Source organism: Labrus bergylta, chromosome 1 (genome assembly GCF_963930695.1).
Source record: "Labrus bergylta chromosome 1, fLabBer1.1, whole genome shotgun sequence".
NCBI classification, from domain to species: Eukaryota; Metazoa; Chordata; class Actinopteri; order Labriformes; family Labridae; genus Labrus; species Labrus bergylta.
In genome coordinates this window covers 25,634,659-25,651,235 of record NC_089195.1, presented here as the reverse complement: position 1 = coordinate 25,651,235, position 16,577 = coordinate 25,634,659, and the positions used below count along the sequence as shown (strand labels likewise).

The following is a 16,577-nucleotide window of genomic DNA, read 5'->3' as shown; positions in this document are numbered from 1 at the left end:
ATCATGTTCACTTAGAAAATGAAAAGGCACCAACTGCAATACTGCAACATTAAGTCCTTCTCTTGTTTGTAGAGCATATGAGGGCGGAGCAGCAGTAATTACATTGTAAAGAAAAGCTACACAGCAATGCCAAAATGTGCAACTACAAAATGACTTTAATAATTACCTTTTAACACAAATAGTTGTAGGGCTACAACTAACAATTATCCAAAACACTAATCATCTCAACAGTCACTTTTTTTTGGTTTTGTCTGTTTTATTTCAGAAATTAGGACCAATGCAATCATCAAAATATCCTAAAGCCAAAGATTATGTCTTCAAACATCAGACAGCAGTTCGTTTGTTGAGAATAAAATGGAACAGTTTTTGACCTTTGCAGGTTTTCATCAGGGATCAGGGTATACATGGCTAACACAAACCCTTTGGTACACTTATACTGGGGTGAGTACTTACCGAGCAATAAAAAAGTACAAGAAGAAACAAAACAATACTTTTGAAACATAAATAAGGGTAAAAATGGTCACGGTCTCAATTATAAAAAACATTTTTTTTGTTGCGAGTCTGCTTTGCAAAATTCAATTTGTGTCAAATGATGCAGTAGAAAGATTTAAATAAACCCATTAAGTGCCAATAAAGAATCCACAACTGAATGTGCCAAACAGTCTTCAGTTCAACAAAGATAAAAATTAAAATACTGTCTTTGATCTGAAGAAGAATGCTTTAAAGTCAGTGCTCAGCTTGAATCTCATAACTCGAACACCGGAAATTAGAAAAGCCTTTTCTATATGAACAGATTGATCAACGAGTCGAACGCTTTAGCACTTACTTGTTTCAGGGCTGGAGTACTGGACTGGTAGGATAGCACAGGTCTTAATGATACTGTATCATCCCCCTATTCATCTCACACAAAGGTTTCCCAGGAGATGAGACACAATTAAGCATAAAAAGAAGCGTCTGATAACGTGACTGCCTCTGAAGAACACAGCAGTATAACGTCCTTCTGCAGGAGCATCCAGTGAGGCCGGACCATCATTAAAACAGATCACAAACTGTGCTGTATTAAATGTTACAGACAAGATAACAGTTAATTAGAAAGCACTTCAAAATAATCTACTGGAACAATAATAAGGCAATTGGCCTATTAGTGACTGTAATAAAATATCCTTGCGACTTAATGAACCTTGCTGCATATCTTCGAGACATCCGTAATGTGCGGGACATTTCTGACAAATATTCAAAGCATTTCCTTGACAGAGACAGAATTAGGCTGTTTCACTAATGTGGGAGAATCTGCAGAATCCCGCTGAAATGATGGAGATAACCGCCCCACCATTTCTCATTCCTCCTCCGGCTGCAGTTTCTGCTGATTACAGCTGCTCCCGTTTCTTCCAGCTGCCACAGAACCACTTAACAGCCACGCTCCAGGGACTCTGTTATTCATTCAACTTAGATGCTATACAGTGTAGTGTGATGTTTATCACAATGCATTTTTTTTTGTGACTGTCACCGAGCAGGCAGTGTGGTTTTTTCTGTGCGTATTGTTGCTTGTGAATGAATTTTTCTGCAAACTAAACTGCACATTTAAGATTATTCTGAAGACTTACTGCACCTGAGGCATTCGGCATGCTTGTTTACAGGGTTTCTGTGCGCTGAATAAATTATTGTGTCGTGTCATATTTTTATGCATACTGATGCTCGCCTCAAAAGATGGTCGTAGGAGTTTCCTGTGGTTGCATAGCAACTCAGAGGGAGGTGACTCACATTTTTAGCATTTGACACCATGGATGTACAAACATGAGGCACATCTTCTGAAATGAGTTTCACGGACTCCCCAAAGCCACTTGTAAGCTTCAACAGTTTAAAAGAAAAAAGAAAAAAAGCCAGCTGGGTGTATTAGCCAGACGTGTTTGAGCCAATAAGCTGCTCTGTGTCTGTTAACTACTGCTTAGTCATCAACCCTGCTGAACATTCACCGACCGTGATGCTCTTTTTCCACCTCAGACCCAACTCTGCAGTTTAGAGTCTGAATGAGCTTTCTGTTTGACTGCCAGCTTCTCCTCGGAGACAGAGAGGCAAAAAAAACGGTGTAAGAGCGAGAAAAGAGGGAGAGACTGTGCTACTGGAACAACCAGGAGGCAAACAGGAACGTCAAAGAATGACCTTCCCGGCCTGAAGCCGCCAGGTTTTGGAAACAAGAGCACAGACATGATGACCTTTACAGCAAAGGAGCTGGACACAAAGAAGAAAGGAACACGACTCGCAGTACAGGCCACATGGAGCAAACCCCATTTAGTCTATGGTACACACAGAGTTTTTTGGGGGGGGCAAAGGGACGACGTGCCACGATACATGTTAAACCCTTATGCAGGTTTAATGACATGGATCATGATCATTCGCTACACGACACATATTAAGGCTTACATTTAATACCCAGAGGCCATTACATTTATATATACACTTTAGTTATTGTTATATTTACTAAGATTCAGGAAAAAGCTCATTCACACACATGCACATACATACATACATACATACAATTCAGTAATATGGCCAATTTGTATTTCAGATGAGATTAGACGCCTAGCGCCTTTCTGTCTCTGACCTGTTGACACTCAGCCCTGATAAAAAAACTGAGAGGAAGTGATAAAAGCAGAGGGGAAATAGAGAGAAGAGGCTGGCTGTCCTGGCAGATAAAAACACAACACAGATACCAGATGACTTCAATATAAGCCTCGAATGACACTTCCTGAAATGAATGCTTGTGTTTGTGGTTGCAGAGGTCACGGAAGTGCCACAACCATACCCACAAAAGTGGACAATAACTCTTTTTTTAAAATAAATGGTTTAATAAGAACTTAATACAATGCTTCAACTCCCTTTGTTCTTAGGATGAACAATGCCATGACATTGCATCATAAATAAAGCGGATCGCTGAGAGAGGACCCGTGAAAAATATTGTGTAAAATACACAGAAAGGAACGCATTCATTGGATTTATTACGATACGTTTTTTGTTGTGTTGCAATGCCTCTAGACCGTCAAACTAAAAATAGCATGAATGTTCTGAGTATCAAGCGAATTACTGTGGGATTCATATCAACAATAAACCCTGCCTTACTCACTCTTCATGCCATGCTGTGGGAGAACTGCAAATCATGTTCATCAGATTCAGAGCCAGCAATAACTTGCATCCCCACGCTGTGATTTACATCCAAGCACTCCTTCTATTTACAGCAGCCTGCTTTCTAACTACCTCGTGAAGCATCACGGCAGCTCTACGGAGGTACTGGTCTGAGAGAGAGGGAGACAACTGGAGGAGGGTGACTAGACATCTCTGTGGCACTCCCACCTGCTCATTTCCAACTTTTCATTCAGCCCGGGTAGCTAACCGGCGCTGCAGGGCACAGGTATATGGAGACAGCAGCTGGACAGATGCTCACCACATCTGGCGGGGGGATATGACTGAGAATTACTCCATAAACAGAGGGCCAGAGGTGAAGGAGAAAAGGCGAGTGTGTGTGTGTGTGTGAGAGAGGGTTTGTATGCATGACAATGTGTTTTATATGGGAATATATATGAGAGCTGTCTGTATTGAGGTCAAGCATAAATTTGCATTCAAGGGTGTTCAATTTGCACTTTTATTCCTTCTTTGATTCTATCACAGGCTAATGTTTGTGGTTTGTTTCTGGTGCACTTTTATTTACAAGGCCATGCTTGGGCTACTGCCCTCCTACAGCTGTAACCTAATCACACGGAGAACTGTTGATTCTTACGGTTTGCGTTCAAATGATCAGTTGTTGCCATCTGTTCCATTTGCCCGCACAGAGCTGGGAAAAAGGGCTTTCGTCTACTCTGCTCCTTCTACATGAAACATGCTGCAAAAAGACTGGAAAATAACTGAACTGATTTCTTTGAATGCTTTTAAATCCAGGCTGAGAGCACTTGAGACGACCTCCTTTACTTAACTGTACTTAACGTAACTGTTTTTTATCATTTTAATTGCTGTCTGTATGTTGTGAGTGTGACTGTGTGACTTTTGCTGCCTCTTGGCCAGGACTCCCTTGAAAAAGAGGTTTTTAATCTCAATGGGACTTTCCTGGATAAATAAAGGTTAAATAAAAATAAATAAAAAATGTGGACGGACGAAAACTATTGTGAAAACAAGTACGGTGGATAGATTGATCATACAACTAATCAACATCACTACCACCAATGACAAGTTAGCACAGCGGTGTGTGAGATAGAACTACTTTTACATGATGAAAATAAGGGCTGTAAGTAAGAACTAACTTTATCCATGATCAGAGGGATTTCTTAAAATGACTTGCCTTGAATGACAAATGGTTCAAAATCCGGCAAATATTCAATTTAAGAAACAGATGGCAATAATATTTAAAGGGCTGCACCTATGCCTTATTTGTATTGTTAATACATGACAATTACTTTTTCTTAGTCCATTTCAAACATGACTACGGAAAGTTTCCAGACACTCAGTAAGTATGTGTAAATGCAGAGTTAAGCTGAGCTGCGGTTATAGCTCGATTAGGTCATTTAATTGGTCTACTGTCCTTGTCCCAGTATACAAGCACCGGGGGAAAACAGATTTATTCATGGAAGTATGTCCGACACTGCTATGGTAGGTGGCAATATGCATGCTTTCAGATAGTTACTTTCAAGCCTTCTTCTGATTGACAGCAAACTGTTTTTATGTCGTACAGTGAAAACATGGACAACACAGATCTGTACATTTCAGACATACTCTACACTTTACTTTTGGTATGAATGCAATGAACACTCTTTCTAGGTTATGGTGATATCTGAAGGCAGCGACAGCGATACTTCTGTATTAGTGCTGTTTGACCTCCAGGTCCAAGCCCGACGTAGGAACTGTGCAGCACTCGCATAACTAGTCCAGTTTGGGTCCGATTGAGGCAAATACATGCAAGAGTATCTATCCCCAACAATACAATCTGGCTGTGTTTGCCCGATTTTGAGAAATTCGACTTCAGTTGGACTAACATGTATTTTAAAAGTCAAGTTTCAGTCGGACTAACACAATAAATTGGACTTTTTCTGACTGCATGTAAACGTGATTGTTTGAGTGAAGTGCACGAGAATGCAAATGGTCCAGCCCGTTCACCCACTGACTTCATTCAGACTTTTCCTGTCAGCCACCTAGTAAAAGCCAGCATGAGCAGATGTGTGAACTCAGCGGGTAATAGTCTAGAATATTATTAATGAGTGAGCGGGTTGGGTGATGATGTTGTTAACATTGACATTTACACATGATATAGTGATATTGACCCAGAAACAGGCACTATTACTGAAGACTCCTCCTCCTCCTGCACGTTCTACACACACTACACACACCCCACACCAAACAAAACTATTTGAGTTGTAGAGCACGGCTGACAGCGACAACTTGTCTATGTGAAGTGCATGTATCATGTATGAAAGGCACTTCTGGAAGATATCAGAGTCTGAATGTCCTCAAATTGTCTAGACGATGTCAGATGTTTATGTGAGAAGGTCTCTTGGTTTTTTTTTTTTTTTTACATGAAAGCATCATCACACCAGCAGCTGTACACTCACGCTGAGTCAAACAATAAATAAATCACTTACTGTTGTTTGTGAGTGAGCTCCTCCTCCTTGTTCACCAGGTCCTGTTTCAGGTTAGCTAACATTTCCACGGAGACGTCCACCTGACGGGAGAGCTCCGAGGCCTTGTCCTCCAGGTCCTGCTTCTCCTGGCTCAGCCGCTCGCTCTCCTGCTTGGCTCGCTCCAGCTCCGAGCTCTTCCTCTCCAGCTCCGCCTGAAGACGACCTACGCGGGCCGCTATTTTCTGCTCCACCTACAGGGCAAGAGGCACGTGAGCTACAATGATGATCCAACATTATCACCACACTGTATGAAATGCAACTAGTTTTGCAAATGAGAAAAAGTAAGTAGGACAATTATCACATTCATGAACAAAGATTTAGGTCAGCAAACAACTTCACAATACCAGGTTTTGCATTTCACATTGTGCATCTTTAATTAAAAAAAGTGAAAATTAAAAACAGAATAATGCCTATTTAGGCTATTGGGAAATTATGAAATTATGTGGTGTATTTATGTGATAAATACACCACATTTTTACATTCCTTGATTGATATTATTCTTTATGTAGTCATTGTGACCAGTAGAGAACTTCCTGATTACTTTTCTTTGCTGCTAAGCTTCTAACGGGAAGCATGTTGTTCCCAGTTTCCATTCTTCATTTGTTACTGATAAAATGTAGGACTCATCAGGTTCAGCTCATGCCTGCGACAAGCTCATTAATTTCCTCTCTGTTGCTAAGTTCAAGGATTCTAAAAGCGGACTGAGAGTGTCGACACGATCGCTTGCTGGTAGCGTGAGGTCTGAAAATGAAAAAAAGGCGTTGAGTTTTTGTCTTCTGTGGAAAAATCCAACAGCATGCAATCAAACCAGCAAAGAGGAGCAAGGTACAGGCTGTAAGGCTTTTGTTCTGTAATTCTATCTAAGCAAAAAAGATGGAATCATCAATACTTTATAGACATTCTTTTATTACAACCACATGGTTTGAATGTTCTTCTGGTGTTATTAGGTTTATTTTTCTCAATTTTCGTTGCAACTATTCTACAAAAATGTTCTGGTTGATTAAATTTCTTTTCAATCAAAGTTAATTTGGAAGTGCTAAAGTTTAAATTCTGTCTATCTATCTTTTCAAAGCCATATTAATGTATCACTATCCTGTAAATTCATTCAAAAAGTAACAATGTAACCAGTATCATTATAAAGAGCTGTAGACTATAATTTCTGTATGAACAACTCGGTTAATGTGTGTTTCACTTGTTTGCTTCAATTAGCTATCTATTAATACAATGCTCCCTTGTACCTCTTCAGAAAGCTTCTCCAGCCTCTCATCCAGCTCCAGCCGCTCAAACGCCCGAGCCTTCAGCCTGGCCAGGCCTTCCTCATAGGCGGCCTCCACAGCACTGGCCGCTACATTAGCTGCAACCGCTACAGCCGTGCTGGGGTTTCCATGGGGACCAGGGTCTGCGGATGTCATGGCTTTCTTCATGAAAATCTCCCCCAGGGGAAACTCGACATTGGGAATGTACCTGGCCGCAGTGTTGGAGTTAGCCGGGGTCAGACTCAGGTCGTCGGCACAGGGAAGCTCACGGCAGGGAAAGCGCCGCTCCTTTAAAGCTGAAGGTCGCAGTGGCTCGAAGGGGTCGTTGTTATTGGCGGGCGTGAGGAGAGCTCCCTCGGCCACTAGGGGCAGCAGAGCGGCGGCGTCGCAAACACTGTTGGACTTGGAGAGGACGTAGAGGGTCTCGTACGTGTGGTTGTACTCCAGGTGGGCACGCAAGGACGACAGGCTTCGGAAGCGCTTGTGCTCCCCGCAGCGAGGACAGCGGTAAGGCAGGTCCAGAGAGGCCATTCCTCGCAGAGGCTGCTGGAGGAGGCGCTCACGCGGCACCACAGCGGTGCCAGTATGAGGGCACGGAGGTCGAGCACCTGACAGATCCTCTCATGGTGAAAACAACAGGGTAACTACAGCAAGTCAGGCAGAGGAAGAGAGATCCCATGTGCAATGAAGGAGCCCAGCTCAGTCATAGAACCAGACATGATATCAACATTTCACTGGTCGTCTCACTTCATCCTTCATGGTTCCCGGGCCTGAGGTCCTACAAACAGAGCAAGACAGAACTGTGAATTCTGATGTCACATCAGATTAAAATCAATTGAACAAATGAGACATAATCAAGGTTTTTTTAATTCCTCACAGAAGGTGATGACAAAAGGAAACTGAAAACTGGTGAATATGTGTGTCCGTTTCTTTTTCTACATATATATTTTACATTTCTCTGCAACACTGCCAATTAAACAGTGTTGTCCTGTTCATTCATTTCAAATTCATTAATCCCTCTTGGGGCAACTGGTTTGGAGCAGCTTAGATTAAAAAAAACCCACAAATACAGTGACGTACAGACAATAAACTATATGAAAGAGATACAAAATATGAAATATGACCTAAATGAGATACCAATGGTTAACAGACCGACTAGTGAACAACTAGACTGAAGAAAATCAAGTCGTCGGTGGCCGAGTGGTTAGATTGCGTGCCCCACGTACAGAGGCTGTAGTCCTCAAAGCAGGTGGCATGGGTCGACAACTGTGATCCCTTCTCGCATGTCATTCCCTGCTCTCTCTCTTTCCCCAATTATCAGCTGGATCCACTGTCCTGCCTCTCCAATAAAGGCCCCAAAACATGTATATAAAACCTAAGGTGCATTTAGTACTCTGACTGCAGAGGGGATGAATGATAAAGAATAGCGGTACAAGCAACTGTCGGTCAACACAAAACTGTCAGAATCTTTTTTTTGCACACAAAAAGGGCGGAAAAGAAAGAAAATTACACACATTCACAAAATTCTATGCAACTATATCATCCGAAATCAATCAAAGGGAAATCTTTTGCAAGATGAACTATAAATTTTACTTTTAAGTTACTTCTATCGTAGCCTTGTGTGGGTTACTTGGAGTATTGCATTGAGACTGACGAGATCTTCAGCAGTCCCATCCCTCAGTATGATCTACTACATCTCTCTGGACAGAAAGACATCCAAGCTGCCAGCCAGTTGTGTCTGAATAGTTTGTGTGGGATTATTGATTTGTTAGTTTGGTAGTCTAGAAACACGACAGCATTATTTTAATTCATGTTAAAAAGCAAACTCTTTTACGTGTTGCCTTTAGAGGAAGACGGGGGGGGAAGTGTGGGGAAAAGGAAATGGCTCCATTAGTGAGAGTGCTTGTTAGCGGCAACATAATGTTGACGTCTGAAATCTACAAGATCAGCTGGACAAAACTTGTGAGTCCATTACGTGTTGGCTGTGGATCAGTGGTAGTGGTTAGTTAATACTGATGGACACTTTACATCGCAGCCTCTGCCATCACTGTGTGAATGTGTAGGTGTGACCCGCAGTGTTAAAAGCGCTTTGAGCAGTCAGAGGACTAGAAAAGAGATATAACAAGCTCAAGTCCATTTACCGTTTAAAAGAGGGTCCACTATCTGTTATCCAAGTGGGGTCAAGGGGGGGCTGGAGCCGATCTAAACCTTTTATGAAGCCTTAAAATATTACCAAAATAGAAAATGAAGAAAAGATGAGATGATAACAAAAAACTATATACAGACAAACAACGTGTGCTAATATCCAGCTCATTTCCAGAGACACGTCTGAGTATAGCAGGGAGCTTTGCATACTTAACACCACAGTCTGGCAAAAATACTTGTAAAATATTTGTAATAAATTTTTAATTTGATCATTTGAATCTAATACTTTGATGTTGAGATGAGTCAAGCCTGCTGCAAGAACATTGCTTGACTGTGTTTATCTGATTTCCAGCACTTGATGCCACTGGTGAAATAAATATTCAGCAGGACAGCCTCGGATGATTCCCCAGCTTCAGGTCCTCTAATTATTAAAGTCGCAATTCTCTGATCGAGCACTAAACTGAAAAAGATTTTTGCAAGCTCTTCAGGTCAGCCTCAGAAAGCATTTCAGCGGAACTCGTGAAAACATCACACGGTCTTGACGGTGGGGGGGAAAAAAGGCAAAGATTGGTGCAGTTTTCACATTGCATAATCACAAGATAGTTTCAAAGCATTACCAACCGGATCTAAATACAGCAGGGTTATTCCTCGACTTAAGTTTCTGATTGATCGCAGAAACAATTATAGCACAAAGGTAAATCTTTTCCTATCATCAAAGTTTTTAAAGTCAGAAACACATCTCTTAAGTTAAAGCTTTTAATACCCTTTTAAAGGCAGGATATTCATTTTTTTTAAATATATATATAGCTTTTAGACTGCTTTTATGTGACATACTGTGTTTTTGTTAAAGAGCCAAATCATAACATGTAACCTGGAAAATGTTCAGCATTGAGGGTATTTCACATTAGACCCCCCCCCCCCCCCCCCGCTGGTCTGTGTAACATCGATCCAAGCCCGAGTACATTTGTGTATGTACACATTTGTATAAAGCAGGTGGCAGTATGCACATAGTTAGTTTGCAAATCCAACTAAAAGCAGAAAAAAGACGAGGCAACCATGGCAACAACTCGCGGGCTATGTCCATACTGTGATCTGTGGATTTTTTTTTTTTTTTTTTCTGAGACGCCACCAACGACCCTCCTCCTACACACACATCTACCGTGCAGCTCAGAGGATGAAATGGGCCCTTGAATTGTAGAATTACATCATAAAGCGGTCCACTTCCTGGTTTGAGCACGGATACGTTCACATCTCCCTTGGACCATACTGAAGTACACATCAACCATGCCCGGGACCATCTCTTCAAGCAGACTCAGGCACAGTACCCGAGTACGGTACGAGTACGGTACGTCTGTGTTCACACTGATTCGATGAACCGGACTTTGGGGTCAAGCGCACTCAGACCCGGGCCTGGGTCCCTAATGTGAAACCACCCTAATAGTTTGTTCATGCAGTTTTGCTGGACTCATCCTCCTTCATGTTTCATGTTGCACAGCTCAATGACAATGTCTGTTATTTGCTCTTTCCAAATAAGAACAACCACCTGATGTTAAAGTAGTAATCTCAAAACATGAGTTAAGTTTCCTAAAGTAGCAGTGTGTTTTTGAAATTTGCTCCAACTGTTTGGACTGTTTGTTAGTCTTGATACTCAAATTTGTTTATTTTCCTTTGACCTTGCACATTTTGTTGAAGTGGTACTTGTTCATCATTAAATAATTGTTTGACCAATCGTAACCTTTTACTCATATCTTTACTCATATTTACTCATTACAGTAAATCCAATCTGCCCACTCCCTCTGACAGACCAATCACTGACGGATGATCGACACTATTTGGGATTTATTTCCTGGAATGTCAAGCCATCACTTGTTCATAACATTAAACAGTAAAATCCAGCAAAATATAGATACTTAACAGGCATTAATGTGACTCTGAGCCTGAGCTTGCACTGATTTAAGCATTCTAGTGCAGGTGGTAAAGCATGGGGACGGTCTGTATTTACAAATGGACTATTTGGACTCTAAGAGCCGGTAGAAACAGTGTTGGACACCATAGACTGAATCTTAAACTAGATCAGACCCCCCTCTCAGAATTTTCTAGAGCAGCCATTCATGTCAGAAGCAGTATAGGCACGGACATGTGGCGCTGTAATCCCAGATCACAGATGCAGGCCGGTCCTCACAGAGAGCTTCTTTACACTGGAAATTCCCACAAGTCACTGAGACTGTTATTAGACGTCTGGGAGGCTGGAACAAGGAATGAACTGGCAGAACATGCCCACTTATTAAAAGAGGAGGATCTCACAGATGCAGTCACTACACTGCAGACAGCAGGCGCTCCCATCTGCTTCTGCTTAGAATTACTGCGTGAGGCAGGAAATGGAAGGAAGTGGGGCTGTTTGGTAGCCACATGTCACATCCTGCCAGTAAAGCTCAGCTGAGAGATCCCAGGGGAGCGCCTTTAACGTTTGATTGTTCAATTAGTAAAAAGTGGACATGTGTGTAAAACAGAAGACTCGCAGGCCACCATGGCATTCAGCGTCGCTCTTTCTAACAGCACAAAAGAGCGCCCGTCGATTTTTATTTATGTCAAGCTGAAGTTTAAAAAATTCATGTGAAAACAGTTCAAAAGTACCATCTGCAGTGAAACTAGTCAACACGGTGGTTTTATAATAATGTAAATAAACTAAACATACTTTACATAGAGAGACGCAATGTGAATCCATGCATGAGCAAGCACTGAGTAAGAGTGGCCACGAAAATCGTCTTTTTACCAGACAGAAACCTCTAGAGAACCAGAGTCATTGGTGGAAAGCCATCTGCCTCGACCTGTTGGGCCAAGAAAGTGGTATAGAAGGAGGTGCAGAAAGACATCAAGGACGCATTCTGTATAAAGCAGCGCTTTTGGGTTTTCCCATGTTGTGTGTTTAGGAATAGGAAAGGTTTTCTGAGTAACTTTCACCACGAGAGGAAACTGAACCATTGGATCAAATTCACAAGATGAACTATTGACCCAATTATTTACTTTATCAAAATATCTAATGATTTATATTTAACTTGATCAATTTTTCTCCTGGTCTTCGAAATTCAAAGCCATAAAGTGTAAAAAGCCAAATACGACTTTGAAGAACCAAAAGTGGCCTCTGGTAATGTCTATTTTTGTCTGAGCAAATGTCTGAAACCTTAAGCATCTACAGTAATTTACCATTGGTGTTTTAACACACAAATTCCTGAAGGTTTCATAAAATGTTCGGGGTGAGCTGCATGTTTGAATGCAAACGGACGATTTTTTTTATCCCTGCTTCATCCAAAACATTTTTTTTCTGGTTAGCCTCCTAATAACATTTATGTGTGAACTCAGGGTGAGCTCATGTGTGAGTACAATCCTACATTTGAGAGGCTGGAAAATGAGCAATGGTCCGAATTGTCACATAGTATAAACCGTTTAGACTTCAGCTTTAATCTCAGCTTTACTATGACATTACAACATCTTTACATTTAGGCGACGGGGTAAACACATACAAAAAGAAAAATCTAACCTCAGAGTTTTAAAGAATTCATAGAATAAACAATAAATAATACAATTATAAAATAATTCTACATATCGAGATCCAAAGTATCCAAATTAGAAATGTACATTTTAAGTTAGTGATAAAGGATGGCAGATCAGACAATGTCCAGTCGTATTATACACAACATTTTATAAGTCTTGATTTAAAAACCTGAGGAACACAAAATGCGACTAAAACCTATTAAAAAATTGTGTTTTTCTGTAAGGAAAAATATAACAATTACACAACCATAACCTTTACCAAACCATCACTACATCAGTACTTTTTAACTGCCAACCTCCAAGCTGTGTGACCTCTGATCACACAGACAAGAGGACCTTTAAGTAAAGGCTGAAACAGGAATCTCTCTGTTTCTGTGTTATCACTGCACTGATCAGAAGCACATCTGCTACAATCACACGGCCAAATTTGATGTTTTTGGACTATTTTGGGACACCGACATGCACAGATTGGCTGAATAATAATGTTTCTCCAGAGCAGCCACCTGGTGCTGTGACAAAATATCACAGAGCGTTGTGCAGTTTACGATTATTGATATTAGATATTCTTTTGAATAATCTTTGTTTCTGTTTTTTTCCTTAAATATTATTACTTTATTAATCCAGAAGGAAATTGAACTTTACACTCTGTTATTGAATGTATACAACACACACACACACACACACACACACACACACACACACACACACACACACACACACACACACACACACAGGCCATGTGTATGTGTGTAAACAATACAAACACAAAAGCTTGAAAGCACATACAGTGGATAGGCATAATGCTCGTATATGAAGAGATGTCAGAGGAGGCACAGGGACTTCACCCCGAGCAGTCAGGGTTTCAGTGCCTTGCTCAATGGCTCTATCCTTTACCAGTCCCAATTCTATACTTATTCCATACCAGGACTTAAACCAGTGACCCTCCAGTTCCCAAACCAAGTCCCTCCAGACTGAGCTTCTGCTGCTCCAAACCTGGATGCACTAAAAAGTATGTTTGATGCATATTTAGAATACTTGTCTCTGACTTATGTAAGTCCAGGGCTGATGGGAATCCACAATCATTAGTAAAGATTTGAGTATTGTTGCTGCTGTGGGCATCATTCATAACTGTCATGGCAGGCCATTAAAAATCCTAATTGGATGTTTTCTTTCGGTTTCTTGAGTAACCCAACAGAACATTGGAAATCTTTGTTTAAAGGGCTCTGAGCTTGGAAACGCTAATTATCTCGTTTTTATTGTCTGTCAATCCCATGTTAGCTTTCAGACGGACAAACAAGGTATTAAAGTTAGTACAACAGAGAATCATAACGTGACTTCAGTTTGCTTATTTCCAACGAGGTCAATAGAGAGAATGAAGACGTGGTATCTATCATCTGCAGTTAACAACAGCAGTAACATAAAGTCGATGGACGTTTTTAAAACAGGAAGCAAATTCCCACGGTCTGTTTCTAAAAAACGTTTCTGAGCATCAAGTCAGGTAGGAGTCAAAGGTGAACATTGTCAAACAGAAAAAGGAAATGAACACACAGAAAAGTGATAATGAAGAGTAAGGGTGGAGAAGTAGACAGGAGGCAGAGCACATGTGTAGGCGTGAGAAAGCTGACTCACATTGAGGGTGTACAACACTGCAAGAGCTTCACTAATCTTAGAGAAGTAATCGAAGCTCAGCACAGCAAAGCTACTAAAGTGAAAGTGAGAAGTGGCCTGAACAGTGATCCTTGTACTTTTAATTAGGGGACAGCTTTCAATCATTGGACCAGTCTTTTTTTTTCCACAATCTCCTGCATGTACATCTGTGCACTGCACGGACGGTTTAACACTCTTTCACTGATCCTTAGATCATAGCATTAGTGCGTGGAGAAGTTTAGACATGCATTAATAAAGGCAAGGCAGAAACTGCTGAAAGGCAGTCGAACAGTAAATGTTAATGATGAGTTTCATTTCCCCCCCCCCCTCCAAAAAAACTGCCATTACACATGTTTTATGAGAAAGTAAATCCTTATTGGTTTATAGGACTCAAGCATACACACAATGCATTCTTTAGGTATCAATGATTGTAAACGTAACGTAAGGACACAGTCCTAAAATGTTATCAATTTTTCAACAATCTCCTGTTATCTAAAAAAAAAAAAATTGAGGCTAATTTTTGAAGGTAACAAAGTAAGCCACTAAGGTCAACCACGCTGTTCCATTTTGACAGAAATAAATATATTTATATGTTTTTAAAATAACTCATAGTATGACCACTACGTTTTATTTTGAGTTTGTTCCTGCATCAGAGTCAGAGGAAAGAGCAAGTAAGAAATCTCAAATTTATGCCAGGGCAGCAAAATCAAATTCTCATTCTAACCCTCTCCGCGTAAAAATGCATCTCTCAGTTGACATACTTCATGCATGTAAGCTTGGCAGTCAGGTACACAGCAGTATTTAAGCTGTTTTATAAGTGAGGTGTATGTGTCTGGTACAGAAGCATTTTTTCTACTGTACAGTAGATAGAGACAGAGGCTAGCAACAGTTGCATTTGTATTACACCGCAGGCTTTGCAGATCCATGCTACTAGATACTTTAATATTTTAAAAGCCACTCACTGCAACTCAACTATCCCAGAGGGTGAGCCGTGTCTGCCTCGGCCCAAGGTCACTCTGGTTTTTGAGTCTCTCTCCTTGAAGTTCAATCTTAAGTCATTTATGGTTTTTTATTACGCCTGTGGTTAAAAAGGGAAAAGTATATGCTCTATGTTTTTAAATATTTAATCATTTGGGATTCAGAAAACAGGTTTTCCATTCTCTGTAACATCTGATCCAGACTTGTGTTAGAAGGCCATAGCAAATAGCTGTCTACAAAGTAACAGCAGTAAAGACTGAATGAGTGCAAGATCAAGGACTCTGACATTAGGGTTTAAGGAGGGTTCATAGTTTCTTGAACTGAAGACCATAACAGACACCGATGTGACAGACCTGAGGATATATGATGTTACTGGTACTAAATGAAAGCATAGTATGTGTTCACTGAAGACGCACTCCAAGTAACACTCAAATTAGCTCATTAGAATCAGCTGCTACATTAATGTTTCACAATGACTGGCTTACTCACAGCTGTGTGGCCATCAGCCGACTAACATACAGTCATATATATGCATGTGTATACTAGGGGTGGGGGGGGGGTCACCAGAGGCATGATAATGGGATATTATCGTGAAACTTTCCAAAACTTTGACTGTGATTTTGCAGCATGTCAAGTTTTGTGATAACAAAATACCGCAACATATGACCTTTTTGAAAACTGTATCTTATTGGGACAGTGTCAGAAAAAAGCTGCATTGATGCTGCACACACCTGTCAGACTGAGCTTGTATAACAGTTTCTCAACTCAAGTGAGGAAATGAAAATGTGTGCACACTATACTGTAGTGGAGGGAGCGACACACCTTTTTAGAGTACATCACTGTCACATTTTTAAAAAGCTAAATTCTTAAATTCTTAGCACTATAAGCTAAAAGAGCGCTACTTTGTGACTTTGTACTGTCGCAATATGCCATACAAGTCACAATATTACGCTGTATCGATTTTAACCCCCATCCCCGGTGTACACGTTACGCTTTGAACTTACAGCGTTCTTATATGCTCATCATAAGACTGACAACAGCTTCCCATCCAGCTCCAACTTTCTTAATGAGGTCTTTGCATTGAAGATTTACTACCAATTAATGTGTTTATAAAAGGGGGATTAGAGGGATTAAAATCCTTAATTTTCATGTGAGTCTTTGAGCTTTTAAGCAATGTCTACAAACTACATCACCCTTTTTTTTAATGATATATTCCTTTTTGTAAAAGTCTGACCAAACAACATCAGGATGAGCAGACGGAACCAGAGGCCAAGAGGCACAATAACCCTTGTTATTAATAAATGATTTATTCAAAATCCTTACGTTATCCGTGCGATGA

The 16,577-nt window shown here is 40.7% G+C and overlaps 1 protein-coding gene across 2 annotated transcripts in view; it reads right to left on the bottom strand.

Annotated features, from left to right (window-relative positions):
• fbxo41 (F-box protein 41) overlaps nucleotides 1-16,577 on the bottom strand; it is a 50,809-nt gene that overhangs the window by 28,272 nt on the left and 5,960 nt on the right. For both annotated transcript variants that reach the window (XM_065957686.1, XM_029280157.2), the window contains exons 2-3: nucleotides 6,899-7,694; nucleotides 5,622-5,851 (exon numbers count right to left, since the gene is read on the bottom strand). In XM_065957686.1, coding sequence (XP_065813758.1) covers nucleotides 5,622-5,851; nucleotides 6,899-7,447 — 779 coding nt within the window. In that variant the 5' untranslated portion in view covers nucleotides 7,448-7,694. The remainder of the gene's footprint in view (nucleotides 1-5,621; nucleotides 5,852-6,898; nucleotides 7,695-16,577) is intronic.